At 34.4% G+C, this 20,932-nt stretch overlaps 1 protein-coding gene across 4 annotated transcripts in view; it reads left to right on the top strand.

The window, feature by feature from the left end:
* PPFIA2 (PTPRF interacting protein alpha 2) overlaps nt 1-20,932 on the top strand; it is a 284,919-nt gene that overhangs the window by 188,995 nt on the left and 74,992 nt on the right. For all 4 annotated transcript variants that reach the window (XM_064419615.1, XM_064419614.1, XM_064419617.1 and 1 more), the window contains 2 exons: nt 1,302-1,376; nt 19,605-19,721. In XM_064419615.1, coding sequence (XP_064275685.1) covers nt 1,302-1,376; nt 19,605-19,721 — 192 coding nt within the window. The remainder of the gene's footprint in view (nt 1-1,301; nt 1,377-19,604; nt 19,722-20,932) is intronic.

Genomic DNA, 20,932 nt, shown 5'->3' with positions numbered 1-20,932 from the left:
ATCTACTAAAGTCTAATCCGTTCTTGGGATATAGTGATCTGTTTTCAAAATCTCATTTCTATCAGTAGTAAATGAAAATGAAGTCTGTAAGGAAAGGTAATATGTATTAGACTAAGAGCTACCACTGGAAAAAAATATGAAAGCATTAGGACACATACAACACTTTTAGGGATCTCCTGTATTTGTCAAGGATGAAAATGTGTCACGTTTCTTTGTAAATGAAAGACTGATTTTGTTTTGCTTTGTTTTCCAGCTACATCTCTTGGTCTAATAGAGTATTCTACCTTACCCAGCAAACATTGCTAATGGCCTTAAACATCTGTGCATCAGCAGCTGGAACAGCATAGCTGCGGGGTAGCTGGAACATGTAAAGAAGTGTACCTTGAGTGTTGACTGATTAGCCAGGTTACAGACTCATTTAATGTGAGATGCCTAATGAAATTCTGTAGATTAGGATAGTCACAGGGTCCCTTAACAGTCAGGAGAGAGTCACACAGAGCACTGGAGGTCACTTCAGGTCTGACTTGCCTTTGGTTGTACTGGGAGACTGCAGCTACATCAGGTTACATCAGCTACATGAGCTGACACTGAGCCAGAGCACTCAAATCAGCTGTGATTGTGTCTTCAGACACACTTAGTATTAATTTAGTATTAACTATTAATAATCAATAATTAGCAGTAATTAAAATACTGGTAATAATAATAATTGAGATTGTAATCATCTTTGGAAAAGAATAGGTTACTTATGAAACTGGTGCAAACACAGAGGAATTTTCTGCTTATGAGAGTATACATTGTTTATGACTTTTTGCAAAGCTGAAACAAATGCATGATGATATAAAATATCTTTAGTATATGGGCCTGAAGGCAATGTTACAAGTTATTTTTCAATGAATTTATTGCATTCAGTTGCTATTAACTGATTACTTATCTTCCATGGAGTGAACTTAAAACACCTGAAAATGGTTTTTTATTTATCTTCTGTAAAAGATGTTTACGAAAGTTTTATTTTTATGCCTAATGTGGTCTTAAAATATTTTCATTTGCTGTGTATTCCATAAAATTACAAGCAGACTGTGGAACAGCAGTGTGGCATTTAAAGTTTGACACCTATTTTAATGGGTTAAGTTTTCCTATAGTTAGGTTTAAATGTTTGCTACACAGTATGTCTCATGAAAGGGTGCAACACACATGCCTGCAAATGAAGTGGCAGGGCATACAGTAGAGCATATGGCAGATTATATAATCTTTAAAGACTAATAGAAATTACGTTACTGCACATATTTTGATTTTTCTTCTAGGTAAGGGAACGACTGAGGGTTTCTTTAGAAAGAGTCTCTGCACTGGAAGAAGAACTAGCTGCTGCTAACCAGGAGGTAACATAAAACACTTTCTCCCCTTTTGAGATTAAATTTCTCTAATACTCTGTCCCATGTGTTCCCTTTCTTCAAAACTGTTAGAAAACCCCCAAGAATACAAAAAAAACCCACAAAGAAACAAAACCAAAATGAAATAAAATCAAAGAAAAATTACATTCTGAGTAAGCTTCTCAGTGAGTCTTGTTTAAGGTGATTGTAAGATTAATACAACCTTCTCTTTAGTGATTTATTCCCTCCTTCTCTTCCCTTGTGAGCAAGCCAAAATCCAAGAGCTAGTAACAGATTCCCAGATTTCTTATTGGACTTGAAAAAAGAGTGAACCAACAAATATGTCAGATACTATAAAGAATTCAATAACCTGAATTTCCATTTCACTATAAAATTAAGTTATAACACACACATATGTCTATATTCTCATTATATAAATGTTAACATTGATGGAGGAAGGATTATGGATGACTGTGAAATGTAGGTTTGTCTCTTCCCTTTTAACTGCAGTGTATCATGGTGTACTCTGGTGCCATGTAACTACTGTGAACTTGGACAAGAGAGATTTTTTCCTGTTTGCAGACTGTTCTCTTTTGTTTGAAAGGGTGAAGAGTAAAACCTGTTTGTATTGAATAGCTGTACACTACATATATATAGAAAGAAAGTTTGCACCCTAGAGAGGTGCTTTTGAGGCCAGATAATATAAAAAATGGAGTCTGCTGGTGATTTTACCATTCCCCTCGTGTTCTGAACTCACCTGAAATGTACTTTTAATGCTGTTAAAAATAAGCCAGATAAGCAAGTTGAATTAAAACTATTTTGGGTTATCACCATTTTCTGGTGTCATTTTGTTCAGGATTAAGACTGAAAGAAGCCACAGACAACTTCAAATGCTACCAAACACCAAACAATTCTTAAAAAGTGGAATACCTATAATTCAGAATAATGTGTGATAATGTAAAGTAGGGACTCCTGAAGTATTTTTAACTAATTTAAACTGAAAAAGCTAGTTTCTTAAAGTTAGTTCTTAAAAGCAGGATCATCAATTAAGGTATTAGTACTTTTTTATAAGTATGATAAACTATAAACCTATTGATATGATATTTTGATTCATCCTTTGGCTCTCTTTATCTGTAGAAAAAAAAGACTCTTCTTTCAGAAGGACCCAGAAAATTCGTGTTCAAATGATATAGTTACCCCATGTTGTGTGTTCTGTTATTTGCACTAGCATTTATTAAATAGCAAGCAGTCCTTTTGCTCAATCAAGCCGAGTGAGATGCATTACACTCCTCCAATCCCTCCTGCTCATCATCCAATTGAATCCAAGTTCACTTCACGGGCCATAGGACCAGGTCTTCAGAGAATTGCCTTGTTATCTGGAATTTTAAAAATTTAGTGAAACTTTTTTGACAGTAAGGAATAAACGCATGCACAATGAAATTAAATTTAAATAGGACTTCCATAGCTTTTCTTGCCCCAAATCATTAGAAATGTTGAACAATGTTTGTGTCTACATGACACTGAAGACATTTAGAAGGATGCTGAATCAGTCAAGCATGACATGACCATTAACACAATCTGAATATTGCTATTCCAGTTTCCTATGAGGGACTGTTAAAGCTGACATTCAATTAAATAATAATGAAAAAAGAGTGAAATGGGAGGAGATATGGAAGAGAACAAGCAGATTATTTTCAAACAGTTATGCATTTGAACAAGAGTTCAGATAATTTTCACACAATTAGTTATTTGAGTAAGATTAAGTTAATTAGAGAACTGCAGTGTTTAAGTCTAGTTTTATGCTAAATTCCACAGTGAATACACAGGCAATAAAGCATTTTAAAAATTTATTCTACTATATATGAAAATAAGTGGGCTAAGTTTCTAGAGGAATTGAATATATGGTTTTTAGTAATTTTGGTAGTACTGTGTTGGTGACTGTTCTCCCAGGAGAATTAGTAGTTTTTTCATATGCATTTTCTCATACTTATTCTAAGAGTGTAATATATTCAGGACTATATCTAAACATAAAATGATGACAGTAAATTGGTTCCCTGACTTAACAAATTATGTTTAGGTATATGAAAATAGCAGATAAAAAGTAGCAGAAATATATATGTTAATATATTCCTTCTTCTTGAAAGCTTGTGGTTGTGGCTCTGACACAGCAACAGTGAGAAACTGCAGACAGTCCTGAGTACTTATTGAAAATGTTCTTATATTAAAAGAGCCCCAAAACTGGGAGAGAGCAACTGCGGTTTTCCACCATTAGGTGGTAAATAAGCTCTCATTTAAGAGTCTTTGTGGCATATTACATACATAACAAAGGGAGTGAAATCATCTGTAACTGGCAAAGCTGATTTCAGCTCTAGTTGCTAACAGAGTCTTGCAAAGCACTTAATATTGGGTAGTAACACACCTTGAACTCTCAACTCCAGAGAAATTGGGGTGGGCATTTGGACCTGTTGGGGGAGCTCAGCTTGTGTAGCTAATGTTTACATGTAGTTACCCAAGGGTAATAGAGAAGGGTTTTCATCTTATGAGCTTATATTTTATTAAAGCTTATATTTTATTAAAGAGTGGATTAAAAATTCTTTAAATATATGTTTTCCTAGGGGAAAAGGTTATTTGACTATATATTTTATTTTGCTGCAACTGATTAGTGGTTGTGGAGGGGGCCATTGTACATAGCAGCAAACTGAATCACTGTTAGTAAGTTTTTGTGCAGACAGGGGCAAGATAACTGCAGTAATAAAATTCCATGTTCATCCTGCATTTTTTTTCCATTTCTGCTTACACTCAAAGCCATTACTAGTTCACAACTGGAGACGTCCTGATCATTATCTGTGGCGGACAAGATGAATAGAAGATACTGTTAACAATTTTTGGAGAAATTTCCCTTCTGTGTTTAATTAAAATTACTGTAAAGCATAGCTACATTTTCTTACCCCTTAGGTGCTTTTAAAATTATGCTGGTTCTCATCTTCTTCCATATAACCTATGGTCTCTTCAAATAGTTTTCTTGCTGAGGGTTATAATTTGCAGTTAGCAATTAGACAAGAGGCAAGTGGGACATCCTATAACAAAGCTCAGTAGTATAATAGTGTTCTTCTGTGAATACTTTTCAAGGGAAATGTGAAGTTTTTCAGTGAGTGTATGAATATTTGCAAAGTTGAACAATGATCTGCTAACTAGCTTCCTTTTTATGCACTAATTTGAGAAGAATGAGTCTCGTTGGCAAGAGAAGTGAATTCATCTTCACAATTTTGTCATTCATGATCTTAATGGGAATTAGCTTCAATGTTGAAAATACTGACAAGATAACTACTTTTCTTCTGCAGCTTTAGAAATATTCCTATTACCCTTACAAATGTGAATCTTTGTTAAAAGTATGCTGAACTACACACATGCAAACAACTCACCAAGATTAACCGTTAGTGCCATGTTTACCCAGGAGCCCAAGTGCTAGCTCAGGGGTACATAGATTATAGACCATGACCCATAGTGACACTTTTAAATCCACTTCTGCAGCAATGTGCAGTCTTAAATGACAACAGTTGCAATTTCTATTAACAGATCTCCATTTCCCTGAGCCTTCAACAAATAGTTAAAAAAAAAAAACACTAAAAACAAACAACCTTTAAAGCTTTTTTCCAAGGCTTTTTTTGTAAAATCAAGCATTATACATAGTTAATACAATACTGGAATTTTTTTTTGATGGCTGTGCTTAATTTGCCCATAAATTTTCTCCTGTTAGTTTTAAACAATTATCCATCCCTTGCAACATCTTTCTATGTTAATAAGAATCATATGAAAAGTGGCATTCCAAAACCCTATTTTGTTACCAGTTAATATGCTGAATTTTCCATCTCTCCTCATTAGTAGAAATATGGCATGAGAAATACAGTTTTACTTACATTTATTACCTCAAAGGAATAAATGGAACTTTAGGAACCCAGAAACATTGGGACTGCAGAATATTAAATTGCAGAAACTACTGATTTGACTGTATATATCACTGTACTACCATATGCTTTTCCTCAGCATTTGTTCCAATTTCCAATGCTATTTCCAATTGCCAAAAAACATTATATTGCCTCTGTCAACTGACACATAGATTATATTTTAAAACACTCAGGCTTCATTTTAAAGCATCATTGTTACATTTGCCTCTGCAAAAGTTTGCTTGATTTTGAGGCTAAATTTCACTCCTGGAGCTCTCAGAGGTCTTGCAGGTGTTTTGGATCATAGCTCACTGCTTCATGTAACTGCATACATTCTCCTGTTTAGGCAGTGGGTTTCTTCCTGACAATGAGTTAGTCTCTTCATTAGGATACCCTAATGCTAATTTTACAGCATTTATGAAAGCATTCGTAAATTATTTACATCACTGAAAAGAGAGGATGGTTTGAAATTTCTGATTCCTTATGTTTCATACCAGAGACAGCAGAAAATGTATCCACGTATTCAGGAAAGAACTTCCAAATACCGTGTTAATTGCCAATCCTCTGCTGTTCAGGGCAAATCAAGAACACAGCAAAAAATGCAGTAGAATTGTTACAGCTGAGGACAGTTTTGGCTCTGACCATGAGGGATGCTGCAGACATGACTATGGTACCACTACTGCAATATTCTGTACTAGTTAAAATGAAGTCCTAGCTAAATGTGGCTAAATGTGCATGGTTACATATAAAACCATATTTTCATGCCTAGATTTTTTCATTTCCAGTTAGGTTAAGGCATTTTTTACAGGGGTTTCTTGGTGGGCTTAGGCTTTCTGTGTAAATACAGTTTAAAGTGATTTTTGGAGAAAAAGTGTTGTAAAAGGAATAGTTTACTTGGAAAAAATAGATGTGCATTTCTTGAACATATGATTTTCACAAAATTACATCAATCCAGAATTTAGAAATTATTGCTATCAAAACTTTGGATGAAATTGGGTGGAATTCAGGGACCTTTTTTTACTTGTGAAGGGCAGGCAGATGACTTATATCTGTTTCTGGTGACTTGAGGCATACATTTTTTTGCCAAGAATCTGAAACACCCTTCCTCTATAGTACCTTCTTTCACCATGTTTTTTTCAGAATGGTGCAGCTGCAAGTATTGCTTTCTGAACTCTCTTCTACTTGTTAAAATTTTTTAAAATTTCCTTATAAGCTATAGATCTGCAGAGGTCTGACTCTGAAGAGATATTCTTTGTGGTCTGAACTTTAATTTAAATGTCTATGTAATGTTGCAAAATATATCTTTTCTGCAATGTTGCACATAATTAAAAATATCTTGATTTGAAATGGAGTTTTAAATGCTATGTATAATTGCTTTTGAAGCTGCCTTTAACCTTAGCCATCTAATTAAATGTTACCTCTGCAAAAAGTTATTGTTGCCCTTAAGTTTTAAATGTGGCAATGATGCAAAATGATGATTTTTTTTTTTGGTGATTATTTCTTATATTACATGCTTACAGCATTAATTTATTCCTCTACATGTTTCAATTAGTATGTGTAGCATGGCAATTGAAGAGGTTGAAAATTAATACAATAGCACTACAGCCTTCATTGCCTAATTTTTTTACAAATTGAAAAAGAACTAAGCACAAGAAATAGTCAGATAAGTTGTCATAATTATTTCATTTTATGTCCTCAATTAATTCTAATCTGAGTTCTCAGAGGAAAAACCTTTGTGAATATTGAGAGCAGCAGGATTGATTTTGCATTGCCATAATCTTTTTTCACTAATTTAATTTTTCACTAAAATACAGAGCAGAATAGGTCTAAAATTCAATGCATTTTCCAGATCGCAACTGAACAATAATTTCTGTTGAGATATTTGAGGTGAAGCTCACTACTGCATTTGCAAGAGTGGTTTCTTAGTACAGCTTCCTTAAACTGCTACCACAGAGAAAAATTTTCAGATTTTGGCTACTATAAGGACATATGTTTTCTACTGTGACAGCAGATAATGATTTTGAAGATATTAGTATTTTTATACAAAAATCTTAATGAAGTAAGCCTATTTATGTGTTTACCACAGTGTAGTGTGTGTACTGCAGAAGTTGTATATTAAATACATTCACCAGCTTTGGTCTTCTTCACTGAAATGGCTTTGCAGAGCAGAAATGTGTTGCTGCCCAAATGTCTTAGTGTTTTCAAAAGCCATCCTGAAATGCTGTGTTCTCTTTCCACTCCCTTTAGCATGTGGCCACCTTTAACAAATCCCAAAATACCATGTCATGTACCAAACAATGTCATGTTCTCACTTTGCACTGTTATTTTGTCTAAGTTGAATGTCTCATCTGTGTTCTTTAGAAGAGACCAGTTTTTAAGAAAGGATTTGTGGTCTGTGCTCACATGTTCCTGGAGCACTTAAGGAAATATGTAGATGAAGACTGAAGGTTTTTATTCCTTCTCAAAGACAGTGTGATTAACAGTTTTAATAAAATGTTTGATATTCAATGTTTGCTAGCTCATATATATTTATTTCTATATATTTTATATTCTTTAGAATGTTATGTCATAAAGACAATTGTTTTTTCTGGTTCTATTTTCTAAATATTCTAAGATCCCAAGTATGAATGTATTCAGCTTCAGTTTTACTGCTGTTAAGAATAATTCAGACCCTTGCACTGAGATGAAATATTCTGCCTACTAAGGATCTCCACTGCAATTTTGGGGTTTTTTCGCAGAACTTTGTGTCATGGCCAATTAGTTCTTCTTCATTTTATTTACTTGTAAAATTCTTTGTAAGATTTTTTTATATAAAGATTTGTGACTAGAGTAAATCCCAGTGTCACAGATTTAACATTGAAGGGTGGAGGTTTTTTCTGCTTATTTTAAAAATACCCTGAGATTATTTGCAGCCTCTCAGTTTTTTGCTGTGACACATTCCTGTGTATCAATTAGAGCATGCATACTTTCCTCTTAAACAATTGTGAGCTGTTATTTGTATTAAAGAAAATGAAAAATTTACATTTAGTAAAATAATGCTCAAGGGAGCATGGCAAAAGGTAAAAAAGCAATGTCAAACTGTGACTTGCTGCTTCCTCATTCTTTACTCTTCTCCCAAAACCTGCTGTGCAGCTATGAAGCAATTGTTTAAATATACATTAAAAGAGCAGTGAGATCAATGTTTGAAATACTTTTTGCAAATCTCTTCAAATCTACTTCATTTTTATGTCTGACAGAAATATTTGATTTAATGAAACCTTGGTCCCCTATGATTAGAAACTTCGGTGATTTAATGCCTTGTTTTACTGAATAAATGATGATTGGAGATTAAAAATTCCCCATTTCCTTTAGTCCTTGAAGCACAAATTTTCTATAAAATTAGCATCTTTATCAAAATGAGCATAAAACTATTCTAGTATATTCTTTCATGTGTCTGTGTTTTAAAAGCATTTGTTTTGTAGATTGCTCATTGTGAAAACAAATTAAGTGCTACTATTGTAATGTAAAAATAAAAAATCTAGCTACAAATTCTAATACAAATACTCATACTATTCTTCTGTTTAAATTTTATATTCTCATTTTTTTAATACTTGTGGCCTAAGTCTTTAGGCTTTTGCCTTTGAGGAGATTGTATTTTTCTATGCACTAAAAACTGTGGCTGAATCTTAATTGCAAGTTAGATTGCTGCAGAAATATAAATACATAATTGTTTCTTTAGTAGCAATATATTCCATCATCCATACTGAAGTGCTTGTATTTTTACTATGATTATTACTGCATTAACGTGCTCCCAACAGAGCTCCAGTAAAGGGGCAGGATGCCATTTTGGGGGAAAAAAATACTGAAACATGGTTCCTGCTCCATAGCACTTAGCAGTATAAATTTGTCTCATGGTGTCCATGGCTCATACAGCTGTTGACTGGACAGCATTGCTGTAAAGCTCAGGTACACACTGACCTGTGCAATAGATGTGGCAAGCAACTATTACACTTTTTACTACCACAGGAGCTCTGTAAAGTGTCTCATAGGACTCAAGCTCATCTGATACTCTTCAAATATTCTTGCTCCTAAAAGCATAGAGATTAGTTTGGCTGGGATGACTGGTTAGTTGTTTCGACAGCAGAAAAAATAGGATGCAATCCAATAGTTAATGGGTTCATAAGTATTGATAGATGGACTTGGCTAAATTGCATAACTTGATTTTTGACAGCTTATGGCTGTAGTGGCATCTGTTCAGGTGCACATTCTGTCACACAGTCACTGTTCTGAGATCCTGCACAAATCCCAGTACTCTGTCTGAATCCTTTCCCACTCACTGTGCTGTCACCATGCTTGGGAGTTAAATACTGGCTACATGTCCCCTCAGCCCGGCTCCAAGCCTGGTTTCCTAATGGAGGAGAGGCTGGGGCTGCAGGCAAGAAGGAGGTGACTGTGCTCTCCATGAGGGCCTGCAGTTAAATAACCATAGGACGCAGTATTCATCATCAGATAACACAACCACTCTGTAATAAATCTGCACTTATGGACAGTTTTCTGGATCTCATGAGGCTGAGTTATTTGAGTTATTTTGGGGGTCTGTACAGTGTTTTATATTAATCAGTAAAGAGGGATCACAGAGCATGCCTGACATTTCTGCACAACACCAAACAAGTATATCAATATATGACAAAGCTCTGTGAAGCTGAAGAAGATGCCTCAGAGATTGATAAATAGATCTCCTCTACTTTATTCTAGGGAATTACAAAATAGAAAAGCTCTGAGTTTGCAGCACAGATTTTGTGGATTTCTAATTTATCACACATTCCTCACCCAAAGCAGAAAAAAGGGAGAAGGAGGAAATGACATGGCAGCCAAAGAAATACAAGCTGAGAGAACACAGGGATCACACAAGTCAGATGTGTGGTTAGGCATATTTCACAATCATTTGCCAACACACCTGAAAACTCCAGGAGATTAATGAAATTGGAAGGTTACTTGTATATGGTTAGTTTAGGATCGTTCTTAGCCAGCATGAGATTAGACACCAGGATAATTTCAGTCTGGATTTATGTCATCTGTTTGGCAATCTGTTTAGGGAGCTTAACAAATCAATGGAATGCAACTTTCACCAGACCTGATTTCACAAGGTCTCTTTAGCAAATTTATTATTTTCAACATATCAAATTCCTAAAGTAAAGAACATAGTGAATGGGTAAAGGTGTGCTTAGCTGACATGCATTGTGGGGGTCACTATTATGTGTTCAAAGTATATCCATGAAAATTTTAATGTCTAATGTTTAATTTGCCCACAGTATTCACAGAGTGCTTTTCAGGGGACATCAGAAAGAATATATCATTTCTCTTTGATCTGTTATTTTGGGAATCATAAACTTTGAGATAGATGCTATTTTGTCCTGCATTGGAGGTTTGAGTTCAGGTTTCAGAACACAGCTGGTTATCTTTCCGTCTATGTCAGCTTTGGGGACATTTAACATTTGTCATTTGACATTTGTCAAATGAGACGTTCAAGCAGATGAAGATAGTGTCACTGCAAGAATTGGACTTGCAATATGGGACTGCAAGAAAAAAATGATTCTTTACTGTTAATTATCTTTTTGCAGACCATCTTGATGAAAATGCAAAACACCCATCATCCTTCGTTTTTAATCTGCTGGAATAATGTAGTATTTTAACATTTGTTAGATGTGCTTCTTTGGAATGATTATTCAATTTTCTGTAAATTTATTTAATGTTGATGATTTTTTGAGATCATCGACTAAGTCTCAAACCAGATTTTAAATAGTATAGCAAGTTCATAGTATCTTTTATGCTTATTACTCTCCGTAAAAATTTTTAATGTATGGATAAGCCTTACATGCTGAATTTTTGTAAAATATTTAAATTGATGACATGGGTCAATAAATAAAATCAACTTTAAGCTTCACTAGGTTCATATTTGTTAATCAATATTCCCATTAACATATGAACCAGAAAATGTATCATTTGTGTTTCCTATTAGGTCATCTCAACCCTTCAGTGCGCATGCAGCTCTAAGAGTATTCTGCAAATTCATAATTTCATTAACTAGAAAGACTTACAAACAACGAGCCAACATATGCCTGTAAAAGAAATAAATATAGACATAATTTTACTTGGAATTCAAAAATGAAATGTAAAAAATATTCTGGGTTTGATTAGAAAATGTCAACATTAGTAAATAATAAATAATCTTCATTAATACTAATGAGGTCCATCAGTGTAGAGGTGAAATTATTATAAGAGAAGCTGTAGAAGATTTGACTTTGTTCAATCTATAGAAAACTAACCTGCTTACTTAATTTGGCACCTGGAGAGTGTGGTTTGAACACCTTTAAACATGTAGGATATGTGGTTACATACAAAAAGAATGAAAAAACAAGAAATCATATGTATCATTCCCCTATATTAGAAAATGCTGTCATATTAGATTACATTCTGCAATAGTCCTAGCATAAAAACATTTTTTAGAAGTTCCACATACTAGGAATGTCCTTTATAATTAAAAAATAGATAAAATTTGTATCTGTGAAGCCCATATCCTTGATCTTCACTGGAGAAACGTGGGGGGAAAAGAATTCTACCAGTAAGAATGTTATTGAAAAGTATTGAGATCCTGATTAAAATTAAATGGGTACATTTGTTGTAATACTTGAAATACAGACTGTTACTCACTCTACTGAGATTCGATTTCAACAGTGTGGGAATGAAACTTAAGTTGGAATTTCTTCAGTTTGTACATGCAGATCATGGCTTTGATATTGTTTAATTGTAGTTCTAGGATAAAGTTAATTTCCTTTCTGGATATTTCTCATATCCTATCTATCTGTTGTATATTTTCATGTTTTCTACAATCAGTAGCAGAGATGGTGATTTTAATACAGATACACTGTATAGGAAAATGTGATAAAACTGGATATACATACAGAATAGTGGTTTTCATAACAGACATGTCCAGTCAAAATAAACCTAAACAATCTCAAATCTCTAGGTGACAACATGCAGACAAAGAATACAACATTTCATTTGGGGAAGACTGTTTTTACTCATAGGGACATATATTGGTGTCACCAAAAGAGGAAAACAGATTTGCAGTGCAAATAGCTAAACACTCTTTTTCAAACTGAGCAGTATTTTTCAAACTGAATTATATATATTAAACAGGAGTACTTTTCAATTAAATGCTTTATGTACTAAGAGCAACTACATAAATTCCTAGAGGTACAAATATCTGTGTATATATTAACATAAATATTAAATATATACATGCACACTACATATACATGTTTCAATAACTTGTGTATCTTTGAAAAGAATGAACATTATAATGCCTCTGCCAAATCCATCCTCAGCTCTGACAAGCTGGAAATCAGACCCTACCAATGAACACTGGAGGTTTTGAATACTAGTCGTTGTTAGAGTAATAATGAAAGAATGATGGTTTTGCTACTATTTTGTTGAGCTTGGTAAGGAAAAAAAAAAAGGAAAGCAAAAGAAATTGTCAGCAGGTGTCAAATACACAATATAATTCAACCATGTAATTGCTATTTGTTACTGTTTTCCTATTGTGCTAGTCTCTGTAAAAGACAGTTCTTTCACTGTGTTTTATTTCATACAAATTCTGTGACAAATTAAAAGTAGTACATTTTTGTTTACTTTGATAAGGGCTTCTGTAGAAAACATGCTGAAATGCACTTGGTAATCTGTGAAAAATCTTGACAGGTACTCTTCCTCACAATAGCACCTGCACCATCGCTTTAAATTGCTCCTGTTCTGTTTTCCAAGCACTGCTACAGAAATAAATGCTGTACGTGTAATAGCACAAGACAGGTATTTACACAGTAACAATTTGGTCCAGAACTCTTAATGAAGCAAAGGAGACTAATAAACCCTACTACCTTATTATCAGCCTCAAATGTTAGTGTATTACTACTTTCAAAGTACACAAATGCCTGCTGATGCAGTCGTTTCGAGTGCAGACACAGTGGGGGCTCAGTCACAGGTGGCAGGAGGTCCTGGGTCAGTCAGTGTCCTGCTGCAGCCAGCTGAGTGCCACAGCTGGACAGTGCCCCTGCACCACAGCACCCCTGTCACCAAGGGGACCTCCAGGGCCTGTCGATGGCACACTGATAGCTGGGACCATGTCAATAGTCATCACAGGCACAGACCATCAACAGTAAAGCACCGTGGCATTAGTATTTCCATGTTTTCCATTTAAAATCAGCAATATGCTGCAGACTCAGAGCATTTGCAGTCATTTTTGTGTGTTGTCATTCATTATGTGCCCTTCAGCGGCGTGAAAGCAGGGTCTGAAAGTGCTGTCCACCAAGCAGGATTGCGGAGAGCAGGGCCAACGTCAAGACTGTAAGAATAAAATAATCAAGGCATGCCAGAATCTGCAGAATCAATAGGTCTTAGCTGTCTTTAACAGAATTTGAAGCATAGGAGGTAAAGACTTAAACTGTAAAAGATGTGTAACTGAGGGCTGGAGCTCGGTGTGCTACCTACCCACAAACATTTGTTTGCGATTTGTTTCCGTTACTGTCTGACTTTCTACTATCGTCTGATCTCAAAGGCCCCCTCATGAGGATGATTTCACCATAATTAGTATTTCTCCATAACAATGAAAGCTAAACAGCAATATTAATAAAAGGTCAGAAATCTCAAAAAGGGAGAATTCATTATATACATATGTTGAAAATATGTATTACTCATTACTCACCCATTTGGGGTTTTTTTGAGTAAAGTAGTGTTTTTCTTGATATGTCAGGACTCAGTTGTGTAAAGTTTCTAGAAAGCTCACCCCTTACTAGCAATAAAATGCACTGAAATTCCAGGCAAATAGGAAATAAACCTTGCGGAGCGGTTGTCAGTTTAAAAGTGAAATTTGTGCTAAAAAAGCCCTATTTGAAAAATTTGACTGATTCTTTTTACATTGAATGGGGGTGAAAACAAAATGGTAAGTTTAAAAAAAAAGAAATTGTTTTTTTCTTCCCACAAAGTGAGCCCAAAGTGCAATGTTAGAGCTGATGATTTCATTCCCTGCCTCCCAAACTTATTCTTTTCAGTCTGGAAATACTTTTTTTAAAAATGTTGTTCCCTTGAAGTATGGCTAATTTTGATTACAATGCTTTATATTCCATAGGTATATTGACTCCTAGCTGTTGTGAAAACAGACCCCAAATTCTACATTTCCCCTTTTAAACATACCTGGTTGTAAAGCTCAGACCCTGCAATTGCTGAATGGAAAAACTAAAGCATTTCAAAACTAAAGTCATCTTTCTGGAGATTCCTTTTTATCTACTGTTTCAAAAGACTTTGTGTGGATCTAAAGGTTTTGTTCATGAAATCAGAATGTGCTATTTATGATACCCTGAGGAGCATCTCGTGTTCTCTCTCTGAAATGCTGTGTATATATCTAATAGTCCTGTGCAGTTCATTTGACCATGATACTGAACCGTACTGAGATTTGTTTCAATGTCGGAAGATGACATAAGCAAATTCAGTGGTTTAAGGTAGGAAAATTTTATGAAAAACGGCTTTTCAAAGGCTTAAAATTGTTTCATTGCTTTTATAGAATCTCAGAATCATAGAAAGGTTTGAGTTGGAAGGGAACTTAAAAGTAGTGTGGTTCCAACTCCCCTGAACAGGCAGGAATGCCTTCTACTGCACCAGGTCACTCAGAGCCTCTTCCAACCTGGCCTTGAGCACCGCCAGGGATGGAGAGTCCACAGTCTCTCTGGGCAACCTGTTCATAAAGTGATGAGGCACCAGAACATTATAAGAAGTAAAGAATTTCTTCCTAAGATCTGAGCTAAACCTGCCCTCCTTCAGTTTAAGGGCATCCTGTTTTTCTATACAGGAAAGTACATTAAGTATTCCTAGAACACTTAATTGACTTAAGACTGAAACTGTAATGAGGTAAAAGATGGCCACTCGAACAAGTTTCAGCAGCAGAGGTACCTTGTCAGTTAGTATTTTGTGTGTTTAGAAACGGATTCTGATCTCACAACTCTCAAATAATTTTAAATTAATTAATTTGCAATACACCCAAAATAAACATGTAGGGTAGTGCTTTTCCTGCTTCATTTTGGTCTGATGAGAGGCTTCTTCAGATCAGTACTGGCTTATGTGTTCATCTTCTGTTCTGTGCTCTATGTTAATATTTGAAATCATTATTCCCGTAACACCTGGATTCAGGCTATTAAGTGTATAGGCATAATACATAGATTTGGCCATTTATGGAAATGGAGACCAGTTCAAGTTATGAGTCTGAATTGCTGAATCCTAACTTCATTTAAAAAAACATGATTCAATGGTGTCTGTAGATAATGGACACAAATTCTGCTAATTTAGAGGGAATTTATATGGGTAGTATAGTGGAGGTATTTACCAACATTTTAAAATCAAAAACCTGGGTTTTAGGAACACTGAAATTATTTATTAGTTGAGACAGAAAAGCAGAAAAGCATAATAATACTGAGCATAACCTTACACAGAGGCTCTGTGTAAGGTTATGCTCAGTATTATTATGACAGAGTAGGGGTTTTGAAACTGTGCCATTTGTTCTGAAGTACCTTTGACACCTGGAAGATAGAAAGAAAATTGGTGGAAATTCTTTAAGGTTTTGATGTGCCTTGTGCGTCATAAAAATAACATGCAAAAGCAAGAAGAATGTTGAAGATCAATATGCCTGTGAGAAGAGAAGAAGCTGAAGGAATATGTTTAGATTAGGGGTTGTTTTCATGGACTTAAGCTACAAAAGTTAGAAAGGTCCAACTAGAAAAGTAATACTCTTCATTTGGTTCTTAAACTGACAATGATTTCTTAATTTTTCTCAATCAAGGAAAAAAAAAACTTTTCAGTTCTGCTGAATGAGCTTGGCAAAGAAAGCAGAGACCCAAATGTTGACTTTCTTTAGAACTCAACTGGGGAGAGTCTTGAAGTTTTACTCTTGTTTGGAGTCACATTGAAAGGCACTACTGTGGTCAAGATCAAGTGTGCTAAATAGGAAAATAATGTTTGTGATTGTAGAAATGGAATATAATCATTTGAGATCCACAAGCAGAAGCTGATAAGGACAAAAATGTGATGTATTTGATCATATTTTAGAAGGTATAATTTGGACTTCAGCGTTTATTTAGGTTGATTGTCCAGTTTTGGGTACAGCAATCCTAAATATATTAAAGATATTTATCCACATTTATTTTCTATTAGTGTCTTAGGGCATGGGAGTGTGAGGGGCCATATTTTGATTTGTTTTCAGCAGCTATGGTGTCATCCTCAAGAATACTACCTTTTACTTTCCAAAACAAAGAACATAGCATGGAAACCATTAGGAATTTAACGTTAGAGGTCAGATAGTATGGAGGTAGTTGGAAAGCTGTCTATGGACATGTTTTGTCTTAGATATTTTTAGCTGGATGTCAAAAACATAAAAACATCAGTAGAACAATAGGCATTTCTCAGAAATAATATTACAAGATTTTATCTGCATTGAAAAATCATTTGCTTACCTAGATCTCTGCTATTATTGCTGTGTGCTATTGTAATGATCATTAGAATTTAAGAGGTTTTGGAGTCTTCCTAGGAAACATTTAGTCATCTGTGTCTTCACCCAAATCATCAACCCTTCTTCCATGTTTTGGCAACCTGTTAAAAAAGTTACACAAATGGTTTAGTGATTAAATGAGCACATTTGCAAATAAAAATAGCACATTATTGAGAGTTAAATCAGTAAAAAGTAAGTAATAAAAAGAAATATGATAACAATTAAAAACTTTTCCTTCAACAAATTAAAAAGCAAAAATTTATCTTTACTTGTAAGACACTGAAGAATTTCCATGCTTCCTTAGGAGCACTAATTCTGCCTTAATATATTCATTAAATTAAGACTAGAACAAGTATGAAAACAATTTAGCTGTGTGGTTCTTCACAGTTTAGATCTGTTATCTGACTACCCAAGAGCTGAAATTTCTGCAATGTGCCAGACTTCAAAATCTTTTTTGTTCCTGTATATATTTGCTCTGCATTCATTACAGTAATAAAATCATTGAAACTGTAATGTTTAACAATGATAGATTTTTGGCAAAGTGTTTGTTCCCAAGAATTAAAAAATCAAGAAAATTCCTCCAAATAATAATACACAATATTGCATTATTTTATTTGCCTGTCATCTAAAAGGGACAATTGATTTTTTTTCTTATTTATTTACTTACTTGGAAAGGGGTGGTACCTAAAGACCCATAGAGGCCAAGAATATGTGATAAAATGACAATGTTTTGCACTAGTGATTAAAGAGTATTCTTATTCAGCTAAAGAGCTGTAAGGACTTGTGTAGATACAGGTGATAATTCAAAATGAAGGCATAGTGATGGCTACTTTTTAATGGATCAGCAAAAGATTATCATATGAAAAAGCCTTCTATATTGATGCCTGTAAATTAATATATCCTATGATTTTGCATTTTTAGTGTTATATGTAGTTGTTCTATATCAATCAAAATTTTATAATATGTGTGTTGAAGAATCTCACTTAATCTACTGTAAAGTATCTTTTAGCACTAATTGACGGCTAATTTTGTTTGGTGGAAGTCATAATTTCAGTAGTTTTGAAAACTATTTGAACCATAAAGAAAAATAAGTGAGTGAAGCTATTCAGAAAACAAACCACATCAAAATATTGAATTACTGATTGTGTAAAAAGCAAGACTATGCTAGTGAGATTATACCAGTCCTTTTTCTGTTATTTGATACAGACATAATTATCTTATTTACAAGAAATGTTTTAAAGTTCAGTGTATTTGTACAACCCCCAAAGACACAGATTGTCTTAGACAGTTCTAATTCCCACTCTTGTAGTTCCCTATAATTGCTTGGATTAAATGTTGCCTTCAAGTCTTGGTCTTGGCACTGAAATCAGTGGGAATATATAATTTCTACAGGGGTTGTAACTTGAAATTTTTAGTGAGCAGTGAATTAGCCTGCTCATCAGAATCTCATATTACAGCAATTTCCAACATTTATATTAAGGAAGAATTTTTTTAAGTGGTGTTCTTACATCTCAGATGTTGGTCAGAGTGATTAAAATGGTCTTATTTTATAAAATAAGCACTTAAATATAACTTAAACACATTTGAAAAAAAGGTTTCAAATTAAAATTAAATTATTCACATCAAAGTAAGCTTATCTTGATGTCAATTAGAACTAAATTTAACTTATTTTGATTTAATAAATGTTACACAAAATCTTGGCTGCTGCACCTGGTTACCAGGTCGTACTACCTAAAATTCTCCCTCCTACCCATGCTTTTTTATTCTAGGACAGGATAGTCTTTTAGAGTGTTTCTGACTCAGGACCTATGCAGACAAAATATAGTGACAGAAGTTTTTAAACTTACACCAGCTCTCCAAAAATGCTTCCTACATTGTTCTGCTGTGTTTAATACATAATGTTATTCATCAGGTAAACCATTTACTTCATGTGCTCATAAAAGCAGAACAATACAGACATATCTAACTGTGCAATTTAACAAAATGTATTGTTCATGTTAGCCAGATCTTCCAGCTTATCGTAGTCTACAATGTAAAAAATAATTAGGACCTAAATCTTTCTATGCTGTTTATTGCCTGAGAGTAAGCCACAAAGTCAGAGAGAAAACACTTTCCAGTAGCTGCATGGGAATTTTAGTAGCATTACCAATAAATAACCAATATTTGAAATACAATAAAACCTACTTCTGTATGTGCTAAAACAGTCATTGAATAGTAGAGGGTGTTAACAAATATGCTTTTCTCAACGAAAACCACATAAAATGTATGTTGCTGTTACTAACAGATGGGAGGCTGACAGAAAACTAGCACTTTATTTTGCACCACCTGGATTTGATTCATAGCCTCTTGGTACTGTTTTCCTATAGCACAAGTTTGGCATTCATTGAATTCTGTATAAAAGAGTAAGTCTTGTTCTCACAGTGCTGAAAAAATCAATGGCTAACTGCTGTTTCATCTTTCAACCAAAAAAAACCTGTCCTACCACAAAAGCAGGTAGGAGACAAGACAGTGTTGACTATCATGTCATTTGTTCCTTTGTATCCTTAATGGCCTTAAGATTTCATTAGTATGTTTGGGTTTAAACCTCTCTGCCTATAATGACCTAACTTTGCAAATACTACAAATGCCCAACATAGGATTGAATTGTTAATAGATTTTTTAAATTGCCTTCTCGGTATTTTTCTGGTTTCTTATGTATATTTACCACTTATTTTCTTTCTTTTGCAGATTGTAGCTTTGCGTGAACAAAATGCACACATTCAAAGGAAAATGGCAGCTGGGGAAGGGTCTGCTGAATCAGAGCATATTGAAGGAATGGAGCCAGGGCAAAAGGTTCATGAAAAGGTATAAAAATGTTAGTTGTCATTAAATCTAACAATCTGTATGATAAATAATCAGGCTTTAGATTTTAGTAATGTATTTTATGGGGTGTCCGTTTAGAGTATTGTCTGCCTACTGAAACCAACATGAAAAAAATGAGCTTGTTTAAATGGAAAACAAATTCAAATGGGCAGGTCCTTGCACTTTGATAGGGTATTGAGTTAGATCCATACTTATAACTAACCTTTCTTGGAATTTTTTGCATTATGCATTACAAGTACTATATGCTGCTGAGTGATCCTTTCTATGTTACATACAGAAGAGCAAGGTATAGTGGCATGTGTATGTGGAAGGCTGTATATGCAAACATTCCTGAAAAAAAAGAGACCCTAAGGGGATAACAGAGACCTAAAAAAAAAAATAGTAATTTTGCTCTGTGCTGCCTATAGATATTCTTCCAATTTGTGTCCATGCTCGTATAGAGAGAAGCTACTTAGTAGTCCTTCAGTAGGAAATAGATATGTAGAATTCAGGCCAAGTATTTGCTGCTTAATGCAGGGAGACAACAAAATGTAGAGACTGATTTAATAAAAAAGGTTTTCTCCTTAGCCTTGGATTTCCACATTGATATAAACCAAATTGAGCATCTTCCTCTCTTGCTTCAGAATTAATAAATTAAAATGATAGCATAACATAACATTTGGCAGACAGCTGAAATGAGTAGAGCTGCTGCTTGGATCTCTAGTTGTGCATTTTTGTGTAATGCCATATGATGAACAGTGGCATAAATCATACTTAGAAAAAATAGCTGTCATCATTATTTATTTTATAGTCAATCCAATTTACAATGGTGCACTCACAGTGCAGGCCTTAATTTTACACATTTTGCAGTTTATGTGTGTTTTCCTTTGAGTAATCTATATGGTTGAGAAACGCACAGTGAACAAATACTGTTCAGCTACACTCCCCTTTCTGCAAAATCTTACAGACATATCTGTGAAATTTTGATAAACAGTGTTCACCCCTCTCAGTTGTGCTTTTAAATACAACTACACTGTTGAAAAAAATCTCTGATTTCTCACTTTCTTTGCAAGCTGTGTGTTCTGATTTGAGCCATTGGGTCCACTGCTTACAAGCAGAACTAAGTAGAAATAAGACTGTCCTTCCTTTAAGAAATCTTCATTTTTAAACACTAATGAGAGGAATGAAATCCAACATAACATATTATTATCATA

Source organism: Passer domesticus, chromosome 5, assembly GCF_036417665.1.
Source record: "Passer domesticus isolate bPasDom1 chromosome 5, bPasDom1.hap1, whole genome shotgun sequence".
NCBI classification, from domain to species: domain Eukaryota; kingdom Metazoa; phylum Chordata; class Aves; order Passeriformes; family Passeridae; genus Passer; species Passer domesticus.
The sequence above is the reverse complement of the archived record's forward strand: the minus strand, read 5'-3'. Positions and strand labels throughout refer to the sequence as shown.